General features: G+C 36.4%; 2 protein-coding genes and 1 long non-coding RNA gene across 7 annotated transcripts in view; 2 read left to right on the forward strand and 1 right to left on the reverse strand.

Moving 5' to 3' along the window:
• The first annotated feature begins 64 nt into the window (after positions 1–64).
• On the forward strand, positions 65–10,627 carry LOC118269359 (ATP-dependent translocase ABCB1-like). Of its 3 annotated transcripts, none has more exons than XM_035584427.2 (24): positions 65–416; positions 695–752; positions 970–1,248; positions 1,367–1,467; positions 1,539–1,710; positions 2,040–2,211; positions 2,292–2,422; positions 2,498–2,722; positions 2,808–2,933; positions 3,221–3,424; positions 3,722–3,892; positions 4,145–4,334; positions 4,668–4,732; positions 5,022–5,186; positions 5,536–5,640; positions 5,885–6,046; positions 6,417–6,620; positions 6,699–6,940; positions 7,177–7,336; positions 8,114–8,203; positions 8,545–8,649; positions 8,762–8,968; positions 9,163–9,309; positions 10,421–10,627. In XM_035584427.2, the coding sequence occupies exons 1-24, from the start codon at positions 373–375 to the stop codon at positions 10,610–10,612; spliced, it is 3,717 nt and encodes a 1,238-aa protein (XP_035440320.2). In that variant the 5' UTR covers positions 65–372; the 3' UTR covers positions 10,613–10,627. The 3 variants fall into 3 exon arrangements, with proteins under 3 accessions (XP_035440320.2, XP_050557320.1, XP_050557326.1); XM_050701363.1 differs by having other exon boundaries at positions 68–416; positions 975–1,248; XM_050701369.1 differs by lacking the exons at positions 65–416; positions 695–752; positions 970–1,248; positions 1,367–1,467 and having other exon boundaries at positions 1,570–1,710; positions 2,047–2,211.
• Positions 10,628–14,483: 3,856 nt separating this feature from the next.
• On the reverse strand, positions 14,484–17,579 carry LOC118269353 (uncharacterized). Its single transcript, XR_004783104.2, has 3 exons — positions 17,509–17,579; positions 14,829–15,055; positions 14,484–14,547 (listed from the first exon to the last, which is right to left on the reverse strand). It is a non-coding gene; the product is annotated as an uncharacterized LOC118269353 (long non-coding RNA).
• A 5,002-nt stretch (positions 17,580–22,581) lies between these two features.
• Positions 22,582–26,473, forward strand: part of LOC118269177 (G-protein coupled receptor Mth2) — a 47,172-nt gene continuing 43,280 nt past the window's right edge. Inside the window, exon 1 of one of the 3 annotated variants that reach the window (XM_035584144.2) lies at positions 22,582–23,345. In XM_035584144.2, coding sequence (XP_035440037.1) covers positions 22,905–23,345 — 441 coding nt within the window. In that variant the 5' untranslated portion in view covers positions 22,582–22,904. The remainder of the gene's footprint in view (positions 23,346–26,473) is intronic. The other 2 variants (XM_035584145.2, XM_035584146.2) reach the window with 2 other exon arrangements.

Consider the following 26,473-nt stretch of genomic DNA (forward strand, 5'->3'; position numbering starts at 1 on the left):
CACTAGGTTAACAGTAGTAGGCACCTATCACCTACCTTACTACGTGTTGGTGTTTTTGGTGAGTATCTAGTCTAGATACATCCTTTATACTAAGCTAAATTATTGTCTTTGTGTAAAAGACAATTCTGTATTTATTTATAGTCTATATTTTAAACATTATCATGACATGACATTTCGGATGACCGTTCTTGACATCCTGACAGCATTATTTCTTTGGCTTCTGTGAAACTATAAACGCACCTTAAATTAGAATTCACTATTTATTTTTCCACTATATTCACAGTGCTATAGAGATAGGACAGTAAAATGATTTAAAACATGTATATCTTGTTGTTAGATTAGGTAATTAGTAAGTCGAATCATCGATCTGAAATGGCACATCACCATAGCAAAAAAACGAAGAAGAAAGATAAAAAGTATGTTTTAATGCTAACAATTACCTACCTACTTCCTATATCATAGGTATTAAGAAGCCACAGTTACCTATATTTTCATCCTTAATTTGTATTCTTGTTATAAATTCGATGATGAATTAATTGCTTTTTGTATAGACCTTTAGGTCTAAATCAGGCCTGCGGTATACCTTTATACAAACTTTTTTCCCAAGTCCCAAAAAAATTAAGAAACAATTGTTAGGTAATTATTTACATAGTTGCTTACCTACATTGTTATAATATTATTATATTCTTTTCAGGGAGAATAAAGAAGTTGAATCAAAATCGGTTGCACCATCTATTTCTTATTTTACTTTGGTACAGTCACATTTTTTACTTAATTCTCATAGATTGGCATCAAATTATGCCAAATAATAGTGTTAACATAAATATACATAATAGCTAACTTCATTAATATCACATTTCTATGGATAGTCAAACAAGTTCCTTTCAAGCCTTAATATCCTCGTACAAATTGCTGTTCACTAAGAGTTCATTTGTTCATATAGAATATCATATTTTATGGTTTTTCCAGTACAGATTTTCGACAAAGTTGGATAAATTTTTGATATCTATATCAATACTAGCATCTTTAGTTGCTGGAGTCACACTGCCATACGCTATAACTTTAGTGGCGGGTGTGTTTCAAAATATGATAACGTACGACAAGGCAGTGCAAGCAGGCACACAAGATGACGAAGCCTTTCTCTCTAAAATGCACAAATTTGGTGTTACATACTCATGTGTTGGTGTACTTCTCTTCGTTTGTGTGTATTTGGGGTCTGCACTAATGAATGTAACGGCAATAAATCAGGTAAAATAGCCAATGACTGTTTAAACTTGTAACGTTTGTGTTCTGAGTGGTTGTTTTTTATTCTTCAGTCGGTAGCTAAGTAACGTCCTAACCTCAATTGTATTTACCACCATCACAGGTATTTAAAATCAGGGAAGAATATTTAACGGCAGCTTTAAATCAAGATTTTGCTTACTTTGATAAAAATCAAACAGGAGATTTTGCGTCGAAAATGGCGGAGTAAGAACGATTACCTATCTGGTTTCCACGTTTTATTCCCACTATAAGACTAAATGAATTAATTTTTCTAGTGATGTAATAAAATTAGAAGAGGGTATTGGCGACAAGGTGTCATCTTTCGCGTACAGTTCGACCACAGCCATTGGATGCATCGTCATGGCTATGATGAAGGGATGGAAGCTTGCGTTGCTCTGTCTGACAACCACACCTGTGACGTTCATACTTGTAGGCATAACTGGGCGAGTACGTATTAACTGACCAACGGCCAACGGCCGAAATAAACCGATCGAATTCCGAATTTTCTGGATCGATCTAAGTTTTTGCTTGAAACTCCAAACATTTATTGTCAAAAATCGATCTTAATCTGAAGATTTTCGATTGGAATCGGTTATTGATTTCGGTCATATAGGTACAGTATGCACATGTAATAAGCGAACTCGTTCATGTTATTACATTTTCGTACCCATTTGGTATAATACATTCGTAAAGTGTGACTGTCCAAACCAATCCTGGTTTCGATTTTCGGATCGAGCTTGGTCTTCAGGCATGCAACATAACTGATTCTCAATTAGATTGCAGATCGTCTGTATAAAAAAGAAGCAGCAGAGACTGGTCGAGCTAGTTCTGTTGCTCAGGAGGTATTGAGCTCTATTCGGACTGTATATTCTTTTAATGGACAGAAGAAAGAGTTAGAAAGGTACAAAAAGCCTCTGGCTGCTGCTAAGAAGATTTATATACAAAAGGGTAAGTATGTAACAACTTTCCGATGAGACAAGGGTTCATGTTGTTTTAAAACGTTATTAATTTGTTTTTCTGATTTGCAGAATTTTTCACAGGACTCTCAATGGCATTTCTATTTTTTTGTGTTTTCTGCTCCTATGCGTTGTCATTCTATTTTGGAATTTACCTCGTAATTAATGACCCCGAAAACTATAACGCTGATGTCATGTTTTCGGTGAGAATTAACGTACTATTCTATGTTTGAAATGCTCGTATAGGTAAAAACTTAGCTAGGTCTCTTTCTTTTCAGGTATTTTTTGGTGTAATGACAGCTCTTGGAAACTTTGGTATTGTTGGATCTTTAATGCGGTCATTTGGTTTGGCTCGTGGTGCAGGGGCTCAGATATTCAATCTTTTGCAAAATGTTCCTACAATTAATCCTTTATTAGACAGAGGATTCAAACCGCATACAGCTGAAGGGACAATCGAATTGAAAAATGTGGTGTTCCAGTATCCATCTAGACCGGATGTGCCTGTTCGTTGATATCTTATTTTAAACTCCATTTTAGTTTTATCTTCGTATAGAGAGGGTATCAATTACATTTATTTTGCTATTGTAGGTTTTAAAAGGTGTCAGTTTGACCGTGAAACGGGGGCAGTCGGTTGCACTAGTTGGACATTCAGGATCTGGGAAGTCTACTGTAATTCAGCTTATATCCCGATACTATGATGTGGTCAGTGGTAGTGTGAGTATTTACATAGAGAACATTCAGTTATTTGTTAAAGTGGTAGTAATTATTTCCGTCGTCCATAGTCATTGGTTTCAACCCAACATTAAAGCAGTAGAGGAATTTTATAACCTAAGTATTTACATTTTTTATATTTAAATTGAAACCATGCTAATGTTATAAATGCGAAATTCTTTGGCAATGTTTGTTACTGTTTTAAGCAAAAAATACTTAGTGATGTAGTAGAAATGTAGAAATAAATGGATATAAATGTAGTAGAAATGATAAAATTTTGTACGAAATAGGTGTGTGTGGATAATATAGACGTGCGTGAGCTATCAGTTCGATGGCTGCGGTCACAGATTGGGTTGGTGAGACAAGAGCCGGTGCTGTTCAATAACACGGTCCGGGAGAATATTCGCTACGGACGTGAGGACGCTACTGATGCAGAGATACAAGCTGCCGCAGAGCAGGCAAACGCTCACGACTTCATCACAAAACTGCCCAAGGTACGTTAAGTGTTGGTGGAGCGGTTGCAATCGTAAGAGGCTATCCGTTGCAATTTACTACTCGGTTGTTTGATTTCGATTCTTAGTTGACATGATGTTTAGTATCAGGCATTTGGCAATAGCACAATTGTCGAAAATTCTTTAACTCACTACATAAGTATTTCATTATGCAATATGGGTTACCATTGTTTCAAAAGAAACAATATTTGGCTGGATGGTTTAGAAGGTTGACTTTTCAATAACTTTATTTGAAGGCTAAGAATTAAGGTTGAGTTTTTATGAAATTTATTGTATTAGGGCTACGACACGCTGGTGGGAGAGCGTGGTGCATCATTGTCCGGTGGGCAGAAGCAACGCATCGCGATAGCTCGCGCTCTGGTCCGTAAACCTCGACTGTTGCTGTTGGATGAGGCCACAAGTGCACTAGACACCGCTTCCGAAGCAAAAGTGCAGCTTGCACTCGATAAGGTTTCTTCCACAACAGTTCTGTCTTTAGGAGTATCCCGTAAATACCTACGCAAAGCCAAATTACATGAAATATATTTTAAGTACTTAATTATTTTGTTATTATAATCATTACAATAAGGTACACTAGTTGCTAGAGAAATTTCTGTGACTTGTCATACTGTGTAGAAGGAGAAACAAATATTGTACCGCATAAAATTTAAATATTTGTCCAAAATTCAAATGTTAAAATAAATAGGTTTTTGAAACTGACAGGCTGCGGAGGGTCGGACGACGCTGGTGGTTGCTCACCGGCTGTCCACAATCCGACATGTGGGTCTGATATACGTATTCCAAGACGGAGAAATAGTGGAGAGTGGCAACCACGAGGAGCTCATGGCAAATAAAGGGCATTACTATGAAATGGTGTCGATACAAGAACCAGATAATCTTGCTGCTAGAGAAGGTTAGGTATCTTTATATTTTGCTGTATTTTAGATTGTAATCTGCGTTCTTTTTTTTTTGTTGTGCTAAAACAGAATTTAATTGGATTTCTTTTATACAAAATTATTTTATATAGAAAGAATAGAATCAGGAGTTACTAACAACTTGGTAAATGATCAGTTTTTGTTCCGCTGTGGGAATGTATTTGCACTTGCAGCATGTTGCATGAACATTTATTTCCCGCCGGCACATAAATGCTCATGCAGCACAGATGCAACATAAAACACATACTGAGAGCTACACTTTAAAAGATTTGATATATTCTAGAAATATTTAAGTGATTTTGTTTATATAGATCAAACTATATTGAGAGAAGAGTCTGGTGCATCAGAAGCCAGCAAAGAGGAAATGATGGATCAAGTAAGTTAATTTTATAAAATTGGCTTTTTTAATTTCGAAATTCTCTTTAGTACCTACTTAAGAATTTGAATTTCCTTTGGCTGTGTTTAAATTAAGCTACCCTTCTTTAATTAGTTTTCGTATTCAGTCACGTATGAATTCACTGCTAAATAGACGCACTAGTAAGAACTTTAAAGAATTTGCTAGTGACAAATTACTGGACATTCAATCATGGAACCATTCAGTAAGCACAAAAACGATGGGCTGAAAACTATTAAAGATTTGCCAATATTATTTACGAATATTTAAGCCACTGGAAGAAGAGGACTCGGACAAAGCGCGCCCTATATCTTTCTGGCGCGTATTGGCCATGAAATCACAGGAATGGAAGTATTTGGTGGCTGGTACCATTTGCTCTGTAGTCATTGGATTCTCGATGCCACTCTTTATTCTGGTGTTTGGAGATTTATTTGGGGTACGTAGCTGTTTTCTATTAGATAGTCTTTAGGGAGTCCTTTGGTAGACCTTTCGGTGACCAAAAACCGCGAGAAGACCAGCTGATTTCATTTAAATCGCCCCAGCAGTGCAAGATGGATGGAGCTATACAACCTACATAGCTCCATCCCTCTTGCACTGCTCAGTGATCGACCATTCTGACACAATTGTAATAGTAGACTAAGGCCCCAGGTACGATAAACGCGTCTTCCAGATGATAGTCATGTTGACTGTTCTGGTAGGTACCTATTTAATTTTTATAACATGAGTCAGTAGGAAATAGTCTACGAAAATCATACTACCTATCTACCTAATTGATTTTTTTTCAGTCTATGTCAGAATCTGATCCAAATAAATTAATGGATAAAGTGAAGAAAGTTTCGATATTATGCATACTCATTGGGTTACTTATGGGAACCTCAAATTTGATTGAAGTGAGTTTTTATATAACGTTCCACATTATTTATTAAGTTATATTATTCCTATATTTAGTTATTTACATCATTACGTGTATGTGATCTTGTAATCATAAAACGGTTGGGTTAATTAGATACTCATACAGTAAGTATTTTATTTATTTTCATCCACTCTGAATTTGTGAACCATTGATAATACGGACAAAGTGCTTTTTTATTTATATCTACCAACACGAGCCTGAGTGACATATTTTCACCGTAGGCGGTATCATTCGGCATTGCCGGCGCACACCTGACCGAAAGGCTACGGACACAGATGTTCGAGCACATGCTTCAACAGCACATCGGATTTTTTGACGAGCGACGCAACTCAACCGGCGCTTTATGTGCCAAACTCTCTGCTGAGGCAGCTTACGTACAGGGTGTGAGTAATTGGAAATAATTACCAAAAAATGGTAGAATATTTTTTATTTTTCACGAAGGGCCTGTGTAGAAGGGGATTCCAAAGACAAAAGTGATCAAAAAAATGTTTACTAATCCTTTGAGAATCTTAGTGCGTGGGTTAGTTCATACAATTTATAGGAGATAGGAGATAGAGATCTATGATGGCCTTGAGTCTTGAGAGATTGGAAGAAAGAAAAATTCCGTGGTTTTGCTCTCGTCTGCGCAAGCCACGTGGATACCAGTAGGCATTGTTATATCTACGCATCTACGTACGTCGTAATATAATCAACAGTGATTTAAGCCGTCTTCAAAAATCTTAATACTTATATTCAGCGGATCTCCGTTTCTAGGCAACAGGTCAGCGCATCGGCACATGTTTGCAAGGCATCGGTTCGGTGGGGCTGGCGCTGGTGCTTGCCATGCTGTTTGAGTACCGCTTGGGACTGGTCGCGCTTTGTTTCCTGCCCCTCATAATCTTCGTCGTAGTCCAACAGATCAAAGCCACCAGGAGAGAATCTTATGGAAACGCTAAGGCGTTGGAAAGTAGCACTAAGGTGATATATTTTGATCTTGTAGGTTAGTATGATTTTAACTGAAGAAAGAAAGACGTTAACATATGTAATATTGATCAGATCGCGATAGAAGCGGTGTCGAATGTGCGCACGGTTGTGTGTCTCGGTCGGGAGCATATGTTCGTCAAAGAGTACGTGAAACAACTGGCACCAGCGCTTGCCGACGCGAAGAGGGCCGCTCACTGTCGCGGCCTCGTCAACGGACTGTCGCGCTCCATATTTAACTTTATCAACGCTGCTTCACTTACTTACGGGGGGCATCTCATAGTTTCGGAAGGAGTCGCCTATGAACATATTTTGATGTAAGTTGCATGTACGGTAGTTCTTATACGTTAAGTTAACTAAAAACCAAAGCTAAAACCTTCGTATATCTAGCTACCTATATTAGGAGTATTAAGTGTAAGTATAAATTGTCTTTTTTTCAAACCACTCAATACCTAGAAAATGTGTCGTGTGACATAAGATTTTTCATTTGGATATGTAGCAACCAGAAGAAATATGGTTGACGCGTCAGGTTAAAATTGATGTTATGTTCCAGAACAACTCAATCGTTGCAAATGGCGTCAGGTCAGGCGCAGAATGCGTTTACGTTCACACCAGAGTTCGAAAAGGGTGTGAGTGCAGCCACACGGATCACAGCTCTACTTGAATCCAAACCACAAATATGTGATCCAGCTACACCGCTTGTCTCTCCCTTTGTAAGACTTTTTTATTTCAGCATTGATATGTAGGACGGGGTCCTAATCTTATGAGTTCATAGACGCTTATTGCAAACTATTGGACGTGCATTGAATCTATTGAGTTTGTTGCGACGATAGCTCAGCAGGTGGAGTAAATAATAAAAGTGGACTGTATAATATGCTATATAATGAACTTAGGAAACACTGATTACAATTAAATTAAAAATATAAAAAAGGCAAGATACGATGTGCGCGCGATCGGTGCGTAGGAGGAAATTGACCTCTGGACTCGGCGCATACGGTCGAGCCGTTGCGCTACTACGTCACTGTTGCCCCCACTTCTCGTGGACGCGGTTGAGCGAGGACGATGCTTTAACAGAGTTTCTAACTTTAAGTACATATAATATGGGTGTAGAATTGTGTACGGTGTTTCGTAATAAACTCGCAGTTTGACAAAGTCATTCTCTAAAGCAGTGGTACCCAAAGTTCTCTGGATTACGACTTATCTAAATTAAGTTCCTAAATTCAGGACCCATGTTCAGGGATTTAAACCGTTACCTATATGATAAATAAAATACAGAACGGTTGGCTAGTGTGTCTTTCTGCAGACAAGGCCTACTGAAAATTCGCTTGCGACCCACCAGTGGGTCGCGACCCATAGTTTGGAGAACCCTGCTCTAAAGGCATCTCAATTTTGAGGCCTTTTCTAAACAGTGTATATGTAGGTACAGGTGCTGCAGGAGCTCCATACATTTGAGTAATGAAATATCTAATTTATGTTTATGATGTTCATAGAAATCCAAAGGCGAGGCGAGTTTAAAAGCGGTGCATTTTAGATATCCGACTAGACCGGGTGTACATGTGCTACGAGGCTTGGACTTACAGGTATGGATGGGGCAAACTATGTATTTGTTACCACTAGATCTTAGCACATTTCGTAAAGGATAAAATTTAGTTAAATAATTGGGAGAAGAACACAATAAATATTGCCTCTTTGCTAGCGTAGATATAAGTATATTTGCGACTACTATTACGGGTTGGCGAAAATAAAGGGGAATTTTTATTTGTTCTACAAAATTAAATTTTATTGTCATTTGTGTTACCATGATCTCGAATTCTCGAAGGAATCTTAATTGGAGATTTTTTTTAATTTTTTCAAGTGTTACGTTACAGAATAATCATCATTATCCAACTTCTATAAGGTTTTCCTCTATATTCCTTCGTAGATACACAGAGGTCAAACAATCGCTTTGGTTGGACGTAGTGGATGTGGCAAGAGTACAGTAATTCAACTTCTGCAAAGATACTACGATCCTGATGCCGGATCCGTTGTAAGTTACTCAGGTCTTCATCACCATCAGCACTTTAAACGACAATCATGTCATCGGTCGGTCGTCAATTCGATTTCGAAGTTTACGTAAAAAAATTCATGTTATTTCGTAGTGTTTGGATGATATTCCACTGGCGGGGTTGACTTTGTCGGAGGCTCGCGAGTGCTTCGGGCTGGTTTCGCAGGAACCCGTGCTCTTTGACTACAGCATTGCCGAGAATATAGCGTATGGGGCTTACATGCGCTCTCCAACTCATGAAGAGGTCATCGAAGCTGCTAAGCAAGCTAACATACATAATTTTATCGTATCTCTACCACAGGTAAGATCATGTCATAATAACATCTATATAAGTAAATAGTACTCATGTTCACACATTTATAAGTATATGTTGCTTGCTGAATTTGTGAGTCGATGCATTATAAATCTAAGGCCACATTGCGTGCTCACATGTTCGTTACTATACTCACACCTACCACACTGCTATTTATATTCTATACTGCTTCAATTTATCAGGGTTACGATACGAATATTGGTGCAAAAGGCATGCAGTTATCAGGTGGACAAAAACAGAGGGTAGCTATCGCCCGAGCGCTCATTCGACATCCACAAATCCTTTTGCTCGACGAAGCTACTAGTGCTTTGGACACTGAAAGTGAAAAGGTGAAACCACATGTTTTGATGTATTTAATTGTTACACAGATACCTAAAATATTCTCAAATATTTTTAAACTATAGTCGGCGCAATCTAAGATCTCAGCTCTGACGTTTGTCTATATATGTACCGCTATAATTTGTTTTGAACGTGCTGGAACGTCGATTTATAAAACCAAAAATTCACATTCAACGTTTCAAAACCGTCCAGCTAAAATGAGAGCAAAATGTACCTATGTACTCACTTTTCAAACAGTCTCGCATTGAACAAAATTCCTAGGTGTTTTCTGAAGAATTGTACCCTGTGGAGAGACCTCTTATGATCTTAATTTAAACCACATATTTGTTATCGTCTTGGCCAATGATATACGAGCGATATAGGCTGAGTAAGCCAAAAAGAGCATATATTATATAAATATTGTTTGTTTTTTTTTTATTCGATTTTCGATGAAATATTTAGTTGTATTGTGCTTCTGTGGAACAGTAATACTTGAGATTACATTTAAGTCATATGAGTAATCTCCTTACTGTATAATACAGCAAAAGAACGATATAAGAACGATTCATTCAGTTTCTTTCTTATTATAGTCGCATAATAAAATAACCCTATTTCCGTTTTTAATGGTGTCGATTTTCTTTATTGTACCTACCTATTAGTTTTTTAATTAATATGTTTATTTACTTTCGAACTTTTTCCTTATATATCTATAGGTATTCTTTGATACATAATATATTTCTCCTATATTTTGATGTTGTGTATAATGGTGTGGATCTTTCAAAAACCCTTTGTCCTTATGTCATTGATCTATCAATGCCTGCGCAGTCTCATGCTATTTCGAAAGTTCTTGAGATATTATTATATTTTGTAATCCAGTCATAACGACCTGTAATATTTTTTACTCGGTATGACTTAGGAATCGGTGATAAACAGCAACCGATCTTATTTACCTCCCACTACATGGCAACAATCAGAGTTGACTTCTTCGATTGTGCAGACTATAATATTAGGACAAATTAGTTTTGTCTAGACCAAACTAAAATTGGGTTTGGTCGGTAACATTCACATCAGTTAATGATGGATACATACAGAAAAAAATTCATTTCAAATGATCATTAATAGGTAGTACAAGAGGCGTTAGACGCAGCTACTGCGGGACGTACTTGTATTACTATCGCACATCGGTTAAGTACAGTCCGTGACGCCGACCTTATCTGTGTGGTCGCCAAGGGCCGCGTTGCCGAAGCGGGCACCCATCAGCAGCTTCTCGACCTCAAAGGACTCTATTATGACCTCCATGTAAACGCTAAATAAACCATTTACTTAAAATGTTATTTTATTCTCACTTGATTGTAGTAAAACAGTGGACTAAATAAGGAGGAAGTTCGGGCATGAATCAATGACTACAACTTTTTTTGTAAGAAAATGTTTAGTACGTACCTCTACCGATATGTAGAGAGGTGTATTCATAGGTATTTACACTATTCTTTTTTAAATGTATATTGTATATACAGGGTTAAAGGTTAAGTCGACCTAAATCCTTTATGACGTGATAGTTTACATCATTCCTGACTGATTTGACCATGGGACCCCATATCCCAAACTTAACCGTTTTCAAATTATCGGCATTTTAACTTTTTTGATAAAATTTCCCATTTTTTTGGCTATTTCTCCCTTATTTTGTCTTTGGTGGCTAAATTTTGTTTTATTTTTGCTTTTTTGTGTAGTAGATTAGTTGTTTTATTATTTTAAACACTAAAACTGTAAATAACTGTACCGACGGAGTCGTAGCAGACGATCGATGTTAAAAAAAAGAAATAAATTTGTGATAAGTTGTTTTTCTTTGTAAGATATTTAATATTAATATTAATTATAGTCCATAATTAGTGTTCAGCCACTCCCTGACACTCCTTCTGAAGTGCGCGGGGCACCCGTCGTGTTGAAACCACATGTCTAATTAATTATCCCAATAAGTGGATCGGGAGAAGCGGACCTGTACCGTGGCCAGCTAGAAGTCCAGACCTGACCCCTATGGATTTTTATGTGTGGGGTCACATGAAAAGTTTGGTGTATAATAAACCGAACCCAATACAAAATATTGATGTTTTGAGACAAAAAATAATTGGTTTAACGACTGGTGTGGTAAAAAGTGGCCTACGACACAGAATACGTGTATGTGTGCGAAACAGGGGCGGACATGTGGAACATGTACTGTAAAAATAAATAATAAACCTCATTTGTTATCTATTTCGATTGTTTTATTTTGTTATCTGACTCAAGTTAAATGACAATGCCAGATCCTGCCCCACTTAATTTCATCAATGTACAAGAAATGTAAATTAATCAATATTATGCAATGAAAATAAGACCCCTGGTTACTTAATTATTATTTTAATAAGGTTGCGGATAAAAATTAGGAAATAAAAAGAATCTAAAAAATCCAAGGCCTATTTCCTGTATTTATCGCGACTATCTGCGTTTCTTAGTACGCTTGCACAAGGAACAAAACGAGTCATTCAATAAAAAAAGATTTATTAATGTAATGTGTACGGATTTTAATATGAATTTGGTATAAATACATACTGTTAGTTAATTTATTTATTTTTATAATATATATTATAATGAATGCTTATTCTAATTATTATTTCGTATTTGAACGTAAGTGATCAGATGTAACGAAACGTCATTGGCGTGCTTGTGTCAGTTATGTCAAAAAGTCATTATTTGACATTCGCTCTGTCTGTTCTGTTTACATTGTTGTTTCGTTATGGCTATGAATGAAAAGTAGGATTACTAAAGGTGATATTGGTGATGACATTCCTTCCTTTCATAGCTAAACACCCTATGATAGCATTGTAATAATATAAAGCACTTAATTTAATTATTTCTACCATTATAACTGCAATTAATCTAAACTGGTACCTAACCTAAATGTAATATTTTGTTCTTAGATTTATATAGAAACCGCAAGCTCTAAAGGCTTTTAATCCTGTATTTAGTTATCACTAATAGAGCAGCAATAGAATGCTACATTTGGTATGCCTGTACAATATATTTTTGGTGGGGCAAAGCTCTATAGATATTCTGGCATTGTCATTTGAAGCTTAACCTTTTGACCGCCAGAGCATAAACGCTTCGCCGTGCCCTCCACGCCAAGACACAAATTCAACGAAATAACCTTGAAAATATTAGGGATTCCAAAATGTTATCGATAAACCAAAGTGAGTAATAATTTTCGTCTGAATTTTTTTGAATAAACTGCTTATAACATAAAAAGAATATTTATTTAACCTAATCTCCCACTGTAATAAACTTAAGACCACATTAATAGCAACTATCAATAAAATATCAACCTTTTGAGACACAAAAATACATATAAAATTGCAGCAAGTTACAGCACTATTATCTATCAGTTACGCGCCATTGGCATGTATACATGCCAATGGCGCGGGCAACTATCCATTTTTTTAATCTCTCGTTTATGATTAGGGATGTAGTTAGCTGAATAATGTAACTTATCGAGTTCATTTATGTATTAGGTAATCAAATTTGAAAACTGCTAAATAGGTATCTATAATATCTATATAGGTATATAAAAAATCTGTAGATTTTAGTGATATTATTTATACACTTTCATATTCTTAAAATAGTTGCCTTGTATTTGTAAAATGTCACATGAAACTTAAAAATATAAAAAATCAACAATCGTATTTATTTATTATGCTCATTAACAGCCTTGTAATTGAAAAAGGTTACGTGAAACTTAAAAATATATAAAAATCAACAATTGTACCTATAAAACATTATGCTCACTAACAGTCTTGGAATTGTAAAATTTAAAACTAAATTGTATATTATCTATAATTATTATCAATAACAAAAATTTCTGATGTTGATAGTAACCTACAAAAATATTTTATAATTATCTAGAATGCGCAATAGTTCTTCTGTACTATAAACCTCTTCACTCGCCATTTTTGCAATTATAATGTAGGTACTAGATAAAATATTTTTTGCAACTTCCCCGCATTTAAAAACACGGCACGCGCTTACGACGTCACGAGTTTACCTTTTTTCTCAGAGACTAAGGTTATATATATACTTTTTAATAGTTATTACAAAAAATAAGCGAGTCATTTAGCTGAAGTTTTAATATTACTTGAATTACACTACATCACTAGTAGGCATGTATACATGCCATTGGCGCGAGAGAACATGCTTTTTTAGCCGATATTTAAGTTGTTTTTATCAATCAAATATTAGAATAACTATATTGCAATTTTGTTCACTGTGTACAATTATGTAATAACTGGGTATTCAGTTCTTAAGATACATCAATAAAACACGTGAAAGTAATGATTTAATGTGTTTATTTTGTTTTTCTCTGTGATCTGTTTCTTGGCATCTATAGATGTCGGTGGCGCACAGGGCACGCTTGCGCATGACATCTATACATGCCATTGGCGTTCAAAAGGTTAAATATCGATATTCTTATTACTACCTTGTAGTACTTCATCAATGTTTTGGCAAAGAATTCAAATTATTATAGGTTATCAGAAAGCTGAAGAATTGTAGATATTTTAACACACATTTGCAGCACAGTTGTCATAGACTTTTTTTTAAATATCTTACAAAGAAAAACAACTTATCACAAATTTATTTCTTTTTTTAACATTCGATCGTCTGCTACGACTCCGTTGGTACAGTTATTTACAGTTTTATTAGTGTTTAAGATAATAAAGCAACTAATCTACTACACAAAAAAGTAAAAACAAAACAAAATTTAGCCACCAAAGACAAAACAAGGGAGAAATAGCCAAAAAAATGGGAAATTTTATCAAAAAAGTTGAAATGCCGATAATTTGAAAACGGTTAAGTTTGGGATATGGGGTCCCATGGTCAAATCAGTCAGGAATGATGTAAACTATCACGTCTTAAAGGATTTAGGTCGACTTAACCTTTAACCCTGTATATAGTACATTTGTCACGATAATCAAGTACAACTAATTGCGCTATTTATTTAATATTGAGCAATTGGGTTTTCAAGGACCAAATTATAACTAGGGATCTAAATGATATTATTTATTTTTCAATAAAGAAAAGTAGGTAAAAATAGTGTTAAATGAGGTTGAATACTTTTTAAAAATAAGATATAATATGTAGGTAGACAAAAAAAACAAATTAATCCATTGTATTTCACCTTTATTTCACATGTTCACTGAAACATTGTGAATGTTGTGAAAGTTTAACTGAAACAAAAAGAAAAAGGTTCGTTATATATTATTTTCAATGTGCTTAACAACTTACAAACATTTCAGTTATTACTCTGAGCAGTCGTAATACACATTATTATTGTACCTAATTTACTTTTATCAGTAACAGAAATCGTTGACGAGAGCTCCAGAGGAAAATTTGTCTATACATATATTTGTACCGTTTAAACACAGTTATAATAGTTTAGAAAGAAATGGTAGAATTGTAGAAGAAGTATAAGTGTGTATAATCTTTCTCGTTACTTGAGTATACTTACGGTGTGGGGGCAACCATAGCTGCAGCTGTAAGCTGCGATATAATGGAGCCGGCGGCCAGGTTACCGTAGTAGGCCTGCGCAGTCGCAGCCAGTGAGCCAGCAGCGATGCCAGCGCTACTGAAACCCAACAACGGCGACACGATAGGGAGCAGGAGTCCACCCGTACCGTACAGCACGATGCCTCCGATAAGATTCACGGCGATTGCGGCAAGATCACCCATTGTGATCTGAAATTAATTACAAACAAAACTTTATTCCCCATAGCTGTAACTATCTATACTTATAATAAATCTGTAGAGAGGTCAATTATGTACATGAAATATATTTCCAAAATAACTATCAGCGGGTGATTAGTGATCGATACTGACGCCAAAAATGCAATCAGAAAAATTTTTGTCTGTCTGTCTGTCTGTCTGTCTGTCTGTCTGTCTGTCTGTATGTTCTTTATAGAAATAAAAACCACTCGACAGATTTCAACGAAACTTGGTACAATTGTTCTTCATAGTCCTGTGCAGGTTATAGTATACTTTTCATCACGCTACGATCAATAGGAGCAGAGTAGTGAAGGGAAATGTTAGGAAAAAAGGAGAACTTACTCCATTTTTTAAGCTTCCGTCGCGTGTGCAGCCTTAATGGTTAAAGCTACACAGAAATAATATACGACGGAAATATTCTCCTTAAAATTTTAAAAACAAAAAGACAGCAAATGTCTATCTCTTATGGTTGACTCACAATAACACGTATAACTCCCGATAGCTTAGCAGTTCGGAGCTTTCTGATTATATTTCTCTACTCTTACGTTTATAACAATCTCATTCATTCATTCATCTATCTTCTTCTTCTATACTTATAATAAATCTGTAGAGAGGTCAATTCTGTACATGAAATATATTTCCAAAATAACTATCAGCGGGTGATTAGTGATCGATACTGACGCCAAAAATGCAATCAGAAAAAATTTTGTCTGTCTGTTGTCTGTCTGTCTGTATGTCTGTCTGTCTGTCTGTCTGTCTGTCGTCTGTCTGTCTGTATGTTCTTTATAGAAATAACCACTACTCGACAGATTTCAACGAAACTTGGTACAATGGTTCTTCATACTCCTGGGCAGGTTATAGTATACTTTTCATCACGCTACGATCAATAGGAGCAGAGCAGTGAAGGGAAATGTTGGGAAAACAGGAGAACTTACTCCATTTTTTAAGCTTCCGTCGCGTGTGCAGCCTTAATGGTTAAAGCTACACAGAAATAATGTATGACAGAAATGTTCTCCTTAAAATTGTTTAAAAAATATTCCACGACAGCAAATGTCTATCTCTTATGGTTGACTTACAATAACACGTATAACTCCCGATAGCTTAGCAGTTCGGAGCTTTCTGATTATATTTGTCTACTCTTACGTTTATAACACATTCATTCATTCATTCATATTATAATAAATCTGTAGAACGGTCAATTCTGTTCATTGAAAATATAGACAAAATAAATAGCAGGGGTTGTTACTGGATCGATACCAAGCCCAAATATGTGAATAACTTTTTTTTGTCTGTCTGTCTATTTATGTTCAGGCATCACGTGAATAGTAACGGTTCGATTTCGATGAAACTTGGTATAATTATATCTTATTATCCTGCGCATAAAATAGGTTACCTTTTATCCTGGAAAAATACGTAGAAAAAAATCTTTATTTTTCAGTTTTATTCTGCTCAACAGCAGTAGCTTAATAGAGGGATCTCCTTAATTATTATGGGCCTCGCCGTATTTGGGTCCAATCAATAGATATTTATAAGATGTCATTGCCAGAGTTACTCAAAATTGAGAAATAAAACTTCCATGCGAAGACCGACATCCGCGCGGACGGAGTCGCGGGCGGAAGCTAGTATAACATATTATGGTATCAATCAGTTGTTCTACTATTATTTTTATGGAATAGTTCAGATTGGGACAGATTGTGCAAGGATTTTGGGACATTCAGGCGCACCAGAAGTCCTAGACAAAAAGTGCCCCGATGCTTTTCGCCTTATTTTTAGGTATTCTTTGCGATGGAAATGAAAAACTAGCCATTTATATGAATTTTAATTTTTGACAAAAATAAACTTTAGTCTTTAACTTCTTGCACGCTATAAAGTAAACGGCCGGCCTCAAATCGCGAAAAAATTACAAGTCACTGTAGCCTTCAACTGCGAATATCTGTCGATTGGTATGTGAGAGTCAAAATGGCGGATGTATGTATTTTAATGAATGTGTATGGTGATACGGAAAATTTACGGGGATAGGATGTATTCTAATTTCTTTACATTAATAATACAATAAAATGACAGCTGATGAGTAAGATGATTTCATATTTTTCTTGGTTTGGTAAGTTGGAATGAATAGTTGATTATGAACAATACTGAATGATCGCCAAAAATAGGTACAGCGTTATAATTAATGCAAGATAGTTTGATAGTTTAATTAGAAAGTTTGGTTTTGGAATAAAGAAATGAATAGGTACTATCCCTCTATTTAATTGACCTCTTTGTACTTAATTGTCTTATCTTTATGACGTTCATATTCGCAATATAGGTACGCATGAAAAATTGCAAATGCGAATGTCAAAAATGAATTCAAAAAAGGAATTCCCATTCGTGAATGTTCGTTACGTCACTAATATATACATAATATAATAAGAATAATAACTCACCGTCACCAATACAAAGAATATTGAGATAAATGGACACTGAATAAAAACTGCACGAAGCACAAGTGTCAGCGAAAGCTGAATACTGAAACAACGCCCTCCCCACTCCTCCGTTATATAGCGGCGTTTGCGTCAGACGGGAAACTACGGACCAGAGACTAGAATAGGGTTCCGTATCTAACAATAATACTCAGGTTTACTCATCGATTGTATGAAGCTGTTAATATTTCTAAATAATTATAGTAAATAAACTACGTACAGAAAATTTGAAGTGAACCAAAAAATATGGAACATTGCCAACATTTTTTTGTTACCATACTCGTATAGTATGACAATTTTTTACAAATGTGATGTAATCTAAAAATAAAGTACGAAATATACCTATTAGACACATATTTGCAGTTCGTACATTTTTACCTATACTATTTTGCAAAGGGCGTACGGAAATATAGTATGTATTTTTGCGTACGGTACTATATATTTCTTCAACAGTATATAGTACGAAGCCTCGAAATATAGTACAACACTATATAGTTATATAATATGGTTCCGAAGTAACGATGCACTTTTCAAAAACAAACAATATTTTTCTTTGTTTTCATTTCATTTAGTTGAGTTTGCTCGTCACAAAAAAGTTATTTCAACGGAATACGGAAATCAAATGTATTTATTGAAATAAAACTAAGATCATGATTTGATGCAGTGGCTGGGCAACCGTCAGCCGTGCAACATGTAGCGGGTTTGATTCCCGCACGGAGTAACTCTTTGTGTAATCCAAATATTGTTGTTTCGGGTCTGGGTGTGACGTGTATCCACCCAGTAGTTTCAGAGATTAATGCATTCAAACAAACAAACTCTTCAGCGCACTGGAGATACTAATAAAATTGTTAAAGATGTACATTTATCTGGTGTTGGCTGACACATAGATCGGGTATTTACCTACTAAGATTAATGACGAATTACGTGTTAGGATGTATTTACATTATCTATTTGACTCATCAGGAAATGAAACGTGAGTCTTACTTACTATGTAGTAATAACTTGTTTAAAATAAATATGTTCCGTCTGTATATCTGTCACGACCCTTTTTAGAGGTATCAAGCTGAAGAAAAGGTATTTAAAATGTGAAAATATCGTCATCTTACCATTAAGTGATCCGTCTGCTCGTTCACTGGCTTATACCATAAAAAAATATCACTGACCCTTGGAGCTATAAAAAAATCAAATTTCATAAGCAAATTTTACGATATCTGCCGATTACCAGGATTCCGGCTCAAAGCAGGAGTTGGAACGGGGTGGTTTATAATCAGTAAGTTTTGACCAAGACCAATCACCCTTAAACCATCTCAAATAAGAACTCGGCTCGACCGGAGTGATACCACGGCCTCACAGAAAACCGACGTGAAACCACGCTTGCGTTGTGTTTCGTTGTGTGCGCGAGGCCCATTCCCCCCTTCCCAATCCCCGATTCCCGAACAACAACACTCAAATTCCTAACTCCCAAAAAGCCTGCAACGCACTTGTAACTTCGCTGGTGTTTCAAGTGTCCATGGGCGGCGGCGATTGCTTACCATCAGATACGTATACTTGATTACCGGCGTGTTTCAAAAAAAAGAACTACTTAGTGTGAAGGAGCACCTAGGTAAACTAATGCTTTACTTGTACTATTAGGTGTTACGGGGTCCACGCGCACCTTAAGGGGCCACTAGATGGGACCCAGTAAGTCAGTACCTAAGCAATACAATAAATCGGGGATTTAAAAATGTGACCCTATGTTGAACCCTAAGACTTGAACAAAGACTATTAAATTATGCAATCGAAAATACGAGAAAACTTAATATTACAGTCGGCGCAAGCCGTATTTGCAAACGTTTCTTTACATTAGCTAGATTAATATAATATAACGAATCAATTTAATGTACCTATGGCCAATTCATAATTTTACTAGAATCTTATAATTTTATAATGTTATACGGAAGTACGGAACCGTGATAACGTATGCTATCTTCTAAAATTTGAAATACAATTTGCGGGAACTCCCACACCATAGACAATATTTTTACTTTTCAAAGAAACTAAATATGTATGTTATATCTTTATGACATACCAATTCATCAATTGCGTTGTGTTATATTTTATTATTTAATTTCTATTTATATTTTTTAGTCGCAGAAAGTTAAATTGTCTTTTTTTGTGTTAAATGTAATGAAACAAGTAAACAAAGAACAGACGATTATGATGCTATTGAGAACAGCGCCATCTTTTGAAATTATGGAATACTAATAACATAATCTTTTAGTAGATACAAACCGGCAGAATATAATAATGTTCCCCTAATACCTTATAACAATATAATTATGTAATAGCATTGTAAATATAATATAATATATGTATCGAATAAATAAGTAACTTTTAAGGTATTGAAATAGTACATTCTGTTTTAATATATTTGTTCATAAGTTTCCTCTAGATGTCGCTAGTATCTATTTGCTCTAAGCTATTTTCGTACAATGCAAATCAATACAGACTACCGTACCAGGGGGTCTACTCCGGTTCTCGAATCCGAAGTTTCGTTTAATCTTCGGCTGTAGGTTTTATTGATTTACTAATAGAATTACTTGAAATAACGTTTTATATTTAATTTCAAATTAAAATCTATTTATTTATTTTTATTTCATTCGGTCATTTTTATTCAAGAAAGTTCGCAATAAATAGAATTGGACGTAGTTTAGCAGAAAGGACTCAACTCAACCCACACTTTGGTCGAAAATGAGTTATGTGTACCTACTATGCAATCTGCGAAGTTTTTTCGTTAGTTCGTTTGTTCGTTGAATTAGAATAGACCCCCTGGACTGATCCAGGCGTACAAGATTTTAATAATGATATCTAATTAATCTTTCGGAAATATATATTTCTAAATGGCATTCTTCATTCATAACTGACGAAAAGAGTACCCATCTAGCTTCATTGCTATAGGTAAGTCAACATTACCAACTTGATTGCTTAGGCAGGCCATTGACAGATGTCTGGGATGAACTACCAACTAAATGGCAGTGTAGATGGGAATCTTCTATCAAGGGTCGCCATCTTTATCAGGAGAACATGGTGGGAAGTAGATCACTGTGTTGCCCAATTTCTTACTAGTCACAGCGACTTTAAAACCTACGCCGATATCATCCTAAAGGACACGTTACAATGACGTTAACTTTTCCAAAGTTGCTGCCAACTTTTACACTCATTCTTTACAAAGGGAAAAAATAATTAATTATATTATTTGGTCTAATGTGATTTCTGAAATGAAATAAAAAAATTGTAAGTTTTTATTTCCTTACGCACGTTAAGAGCCCCGTGGCGCAGGACCCCGTATAATTGATACGGCAGATTCGGGGCAAGCTATGCCCCTGGAATTCATGAATCCGGAATACTCAATGTGGTATCTACCTACTCTAAGATTGAGAAGTGTGTGTTTAATTTATTTGTTAGGTATTATGTTTTCATGTAACTCTTTAACGAAGACTCAACTGGTTTCAAGGGATTCAAGCGGTTCATATTCATGAGCAGCTTTCCGTCGTCCGCGACACACGACGCGGCGACTGTCGCGCTGCTGCGTCGCATCGTCGCGTTCCTCATCAAAAAGTTACTTGAGTAAGCCGATAAACATAATATATTAATGTATGTCTTACGAAAGTTATAATTTATTTGTTTTTATAATTTGCAAGAATTGTCGTTTAAAAATTACAATGTACTTTGCATAAAGTAGGTACATAAAGAAGAATGTTTCACATATATCCAGCGTAATACAAAGGCAAGGCGTAATCACCCTTCTAACGGACGGGTAACGCACACATCTACAAATCGTCTGCTGCGGGTGTCCCTGGGCGGCGTCGATTGCTTTACCATCAAACGATCCATCTGCTCGTTGGCCATGGCCACTCTATCCCATCAATAAGCGAAGGTAAACACTAATTTTAAGATATTATTCATAGAGGCGTGTGCGTGGTGGCCCGGAGGTTTAGGACACCCACTTCTCATGCATGAAGGTGTGGGTTCGTGCTAAGCTGTTCGTATATGAAGACCACCACCGATATACGCTGAAGTGAGGAAATTGCCAATCCGCTTTGAGCAAGCGTGGTGAAGAATTCTCAAGCCTTTTCTCTGTGAAAAGGGGCATTTAAAAAACGTTGTCCCACACTAAGATTTTCTCGTGTGTCGTGGGTGCGTTTACAAACATAAAAGTTCACATGCACATGAAACAACAATTTGTGGCACAAAGAGAATCGAACCCGCTACCCGTTGCGCGGCAGCCAGTTGCCCAGCCACCGCACCAACCGTGCAGTCGAACGGTTCACAGTGTTCCGCAGTGGGCACTTACAGGCTGCTGATGTGATTCATTCAGGCGACTGGTGTTTTCCTTCAATTCCACTTCCACAGAGAACTTACTCCCTTGGTTGCCTGTAAATCATAGCATGGGTGCGTTTAATATGATCTAAGGAATATACACACAACTCTAAATAGAAAAAAGAGGAGTTTTTAGGTGGTTGTTCCATAAATAAGTACCTATGTACATTTTTGAACAAGCACCTAACTTTACTAACAGATAATTATGTAGTTGGAAAAAAATACTCGCTTACAAAAAGGAAACTAATGCAAGATATTTTAATTTGAATCTAAAAGTAAACAGTAAAAGCCTTTGAAGATTCATTTGGTAATATTATTTTTTTACAGAAACGTTAGATACATTACAACATGCGTACCTATTAGCTTTGTTCACACCTCTAATTTGCGTACTAACGCATGCACTACGCCAAAAATAAATTAGATTTAATTAGTTAAGTAACTACGTATATTTTGATGGAATAATACATGATATGAATAAATTACCAAGTAAGTACCGGCAAATAGTTTCATTAAAACGCATGTAAACTCATTACGGTGCGTCATCCTAGTAAACAAACGTCGCTGTTAGATAAAGGGTGTAAGCGTGATGCTGGAGGCGCGTCACTCGGCACTCGCCACCGTCACTCGGAGCGGTGGCGGCGGAGCTCTCAGCCGTCGTGGCTCCACGCGCTCCAGCCAGCAGCGCGCGCCCGCCGCCCGGCCAGTCGGGACTCACACCGCGCCGTTGCAACACGCCTTCCCCCTCTAGCCACAAGCCGCGAGACCGCGACCGTCTCTTATCTCTTATCATTACAAAAATGATACATCAAATTACCTCACTAGTACACAGATAAAGAACACTTCAGCCGTGATAATAACACTTCCAGTGCGAATTTAATTCGTTTATGACATTTTCTCGTGAAATAACGTATTATTTTGGTGTTTAATTCAGGAATGAAGTAGACACTTGTATTCAGAGTAGTAACGTATTGCAGAAGCAGTAGTTTGTGAGATTTGTGAAAATGATGTTAGTATCGGTAGTGGTGACTGCACTCTTGGTGTTGAGGGGTATCGAGGGTACTCCCTGCACCAGGGTGCGGAGTGTGGACATAACGAATGGAGTGAAGCATCCCAACTCTTCAGTGACATATGAAGGGGTGGAATATAAAGTGGGAACTTGGTATGAGCTCGAAGAGAATGGGACGACGCTGGTGCTGGGTTGTCCCTGTATCGGACGGATATGCATACACAGATGTTGCAGCCAGGGTAGTGCATATTACAACTGGAGTTGTACTGAAACAAACTCGAGTGCAATAAACCCTTTCAGTCCACCTGTGTACAATGGAAAGGTGAAGTCGAGCGTGGTTGCGCACGAGCAGTTCTTCTACTTGTACTCGCGTCCCTGTAGTGACAGCTACGCGGTCGACTCCGGCACACCGGGCGAGGAGCTTTACATTCAAGAGGTACGGTAACATAATTCATAATTAAACGTAACTTCTTAAACGGTGACTATTGTTTCTGAGTATTCAAAGTTGAATCACTTTTACAAAGTATGAAAATACGAGGAGTTCATGAAAACACTTGTGATTAGGTGTGAGCTGATGTGATACGAGTGATAATGATAGTCATGGCATACTATGATTATCATTGAGTCGCGATAGTGTTTCTATGTTAATCAAATATTTATGGGTTTTAATATTTTATACAATGATAAAATACGTAAAATCCCATCGCTTTTTGCTATAGGGGTAGGTCGAGGTGAACATAGTAGGTACAATCAATTTTCATTATTACAAGCTTTTTCATACTAATTACTTTGTACACGTGAGGAAACCAAACCACGAACCCTGTTCAAATTCAGTCTTGTATTAAATTCTATTGGCTTTTCTAGTTCATCTTTTTAGTAAAATAATCATAATAATACATAGAAAATATACCTATTTTGTTTTGTATTTAAAAATCTAGTGGCAGGTAATAGCATTTTTTTTACTCAGATAAGATTTATGAGTAATGTTTTCGGCGAAAATAAACAATGACAAGCCGCGCTCCGTAATCTTAGAATTCCAAAATCAGACGATATTGATATTACTGAACTGTCCTGCTGAAAAGAAGTCACCAGGTACATAGCCTAGGTATTTAATGGTTTGTAGGCTATTCGTCGATGTTTTTCATGATGTTCTATGTATGTTCAGTATTCTGAAATATCTTAAATCCAAAAGGAATACAACATTTTAACGCGAGAAGTGACACGGCACTTAGTATTATGGACTTATCACTTCGCCACCGTAATTCCATGGAAAATTATTTATATGTACAGTCTGTGGTTTGCAGACTGAAGCTGAATGAAACGTCTTATCATACAATACATGATTCATTGCTTCATTTTGATCCTCTGAAGGAAATACTTGTGCTTTATCATGTAGCTTCAATTAGTACAATAACAACAAGTAGCTCGCGATTTCGTAAGATTTCGTTCCAGTATGAGTTTCACAAAAACACTCCTCTTCATCAGCCCTGCACTCCCCAAGCAACATATTATAATCCCTTGCTCGCCACTCGACCAGAACCAGACCCGTGCGTACGGTGCGTCGCGTATCGCGCACGCCTCAGAGAGCCATCAGACCACTACAGATGGTATCTCAAGTTTCAGTTTCCTATGTGCAATAGTTTCGGCTGTGCATTGTCTGTGAGTCAGTCACTCAGTACGTAGGTTTTACATCGAGTATTTAAACATACCTAAACTCACGCCTCTTAATCCCCCAAGGAGGAAGGTAAAAACTTAGGTAGAGGTGAGTCCCATGTAATAGGGGGTGAGCGTATTAGGTACATACTGAGTAAAATTTCAGATTTTGTAAGTAGGCACTTGTTACTGATAATTTTGTAAACGAAGACTTTATAAACTAATAATAATGCTAGTACGAGAGAATTCAACTCGAGCCTCCTTGCCCAACATTCAAACTTGTTGGACCAAAAATCTTCAACAATTTACTTTAATCGCCACTTTGCTCTATCACTAGCGACATAAAATTAATTTCAATTAGAATTAACCAAAGTTGTCATATTATTATTATAACAAAGAAAGTAGAACTTGACTTAGTATAAGATAATATTTTAAGTTATTAAAATGATACGAAAACTGAGAAAACGTGGAAACTTAAACACGTTTTCTTCATTAACATGAGTAGGTTCATTCATTAAGTATGCGTAGCTAGACTTTCAAGCCAGCTCTTGTATGCTTCATAAGATAAATACAAGATTAAATTCCACCTTCCTTGAAACTCAATAATAAGTAAGTAAAATACTATGTTAGTTGAATAATAAGTATTTCCCAATATTCGAATCAAATGACTTGAATGCATCTGTAGTGTACAGGATGGTCTACAATTTTAACTGTCTTAAGAAAATTAAAGATGAGTGATAAAAGAAACTGATTAAAAGAAGAAACGGCCTCGTTGATCGAGTAGTGGTTGCGATGCCTGAATGGTTGGCACCGTGGTTGGGCAACCACATCGGGTCCAAAATCTTTGTTTGATTGACAAATATTTATACTTAGCTTAATTTAATTGAGTATTCTTGGTACACAATAACTACAAGTACTAATCTTTCTGTCCATCTAACGCCCTGTGCACTTAATTTGTAGTACACCCGTGCTTAATGACATGCAATGCGGTTAAAAATGGCCGTCTTCCGGATACCTTAGTTAGACTTTAGTCAAGACTGATTAATATTGTATCAAGAAAAATCAAGATAATTAGATATTAGTAATCCAGACACAGCTGTGCCGCCTCATTTAGTTGCCGATCATTTGTAAGCAATCGCCATGATCGTCGCTGGTGCTGCCTACGTAAATATAGGTACCTATTGTTTGCCATACTATAGCGGCGTGTCTTATATTCCCCATAGCAGAAGGCACGCACCTTATGTAGGTAGTTTTAACACCTATTTTTGTTTATCCTGTTCTAGAGGGCATTTCTAGGCCGTTTGGCAAAGTCCAATTGGTCTTTGCTTTTCTATTGCCTTCTTTCTATCTTTGTCGACAATTCTTAAGTAAAGGTCTGATCTACACTAACTGCCGCACTCAGAGACATTTATTACTTACTTAAACTATTCCTTAGTAACGATTTCGTATCGAAAACAATTGCTTAAGGATTGGGTTAAGTAGCCATTAAATGACTCTGAGTACGGCGGTTAAACATTAAGGTTTTTATTTTTATGTAACGACTAACTTCTTAACTAGTTACGCCAATATTACAACTGCATAGTGTCAAATGTATGAAGCAGTATTGAGAGTATAGATGCCAGCAAATTGATGAAAGAAGTATATCGAACTAACATGCTTAAATAAGTCTATTCGGGGACCCTACGTGACCCTACACAGTCCGCATAGTCGTACGATTAGCCAGCGTGTCATTGAGAGGCGTCGTTCTCAAAAAGGGCCAATTTAAGCACCCTATTTCACGACTGATGACCATGCCAAATGCATGTATAATTGTATATGTATATGTGATGAGTAGACAAAGCGATATAGATAGAACAAAATTGTGTCATTAGGCTCCTATTATTCCGGAGCTGCGGACTATTTACCGGGGCT

The sequence above is a fragment of the Spodoptera frugiperda genome, chromosome 2 (genome assembly GCF_023101765.2).
Source record: "Spodoptera frugiperda isolate SF20-4 chromosome 2, AGI-APGP_CSIRO_Sfru_2.0, whole genome shotgun sequence".
NCBI classification, from domain to species: Eukaryota; Metazoa; Arthropoda; class Insecta; order Lepidoptera; family Noctuidae; genus Spodoptera; species Spodoptera frugiperda.

Excerpts from the sequence above, each read along its gene's own strand:
- LOC118269359 (XM_035584427.2), top strand. The coding sequence starts at position 373 with ATGGCACATCACCATAGCAAAAAAACGAAGAAGAAAGATAAAAA. Across the intron at positions 2,212-2,291 it reads GAAGATTTATATACAAAAGG|AATTTTTCACAGGACTCTCA; the intron begins GTAAGTATGTAA and ends TCTGATTTGCAG. Across the intron at positions 6,047-6,416 it reads AGGCAGCTTACGTACAGGGT|GCAACAGGTCAGCGCATCGG; the intron begins GTGAGTAATTGG and ends CTCCGTTTCTAG.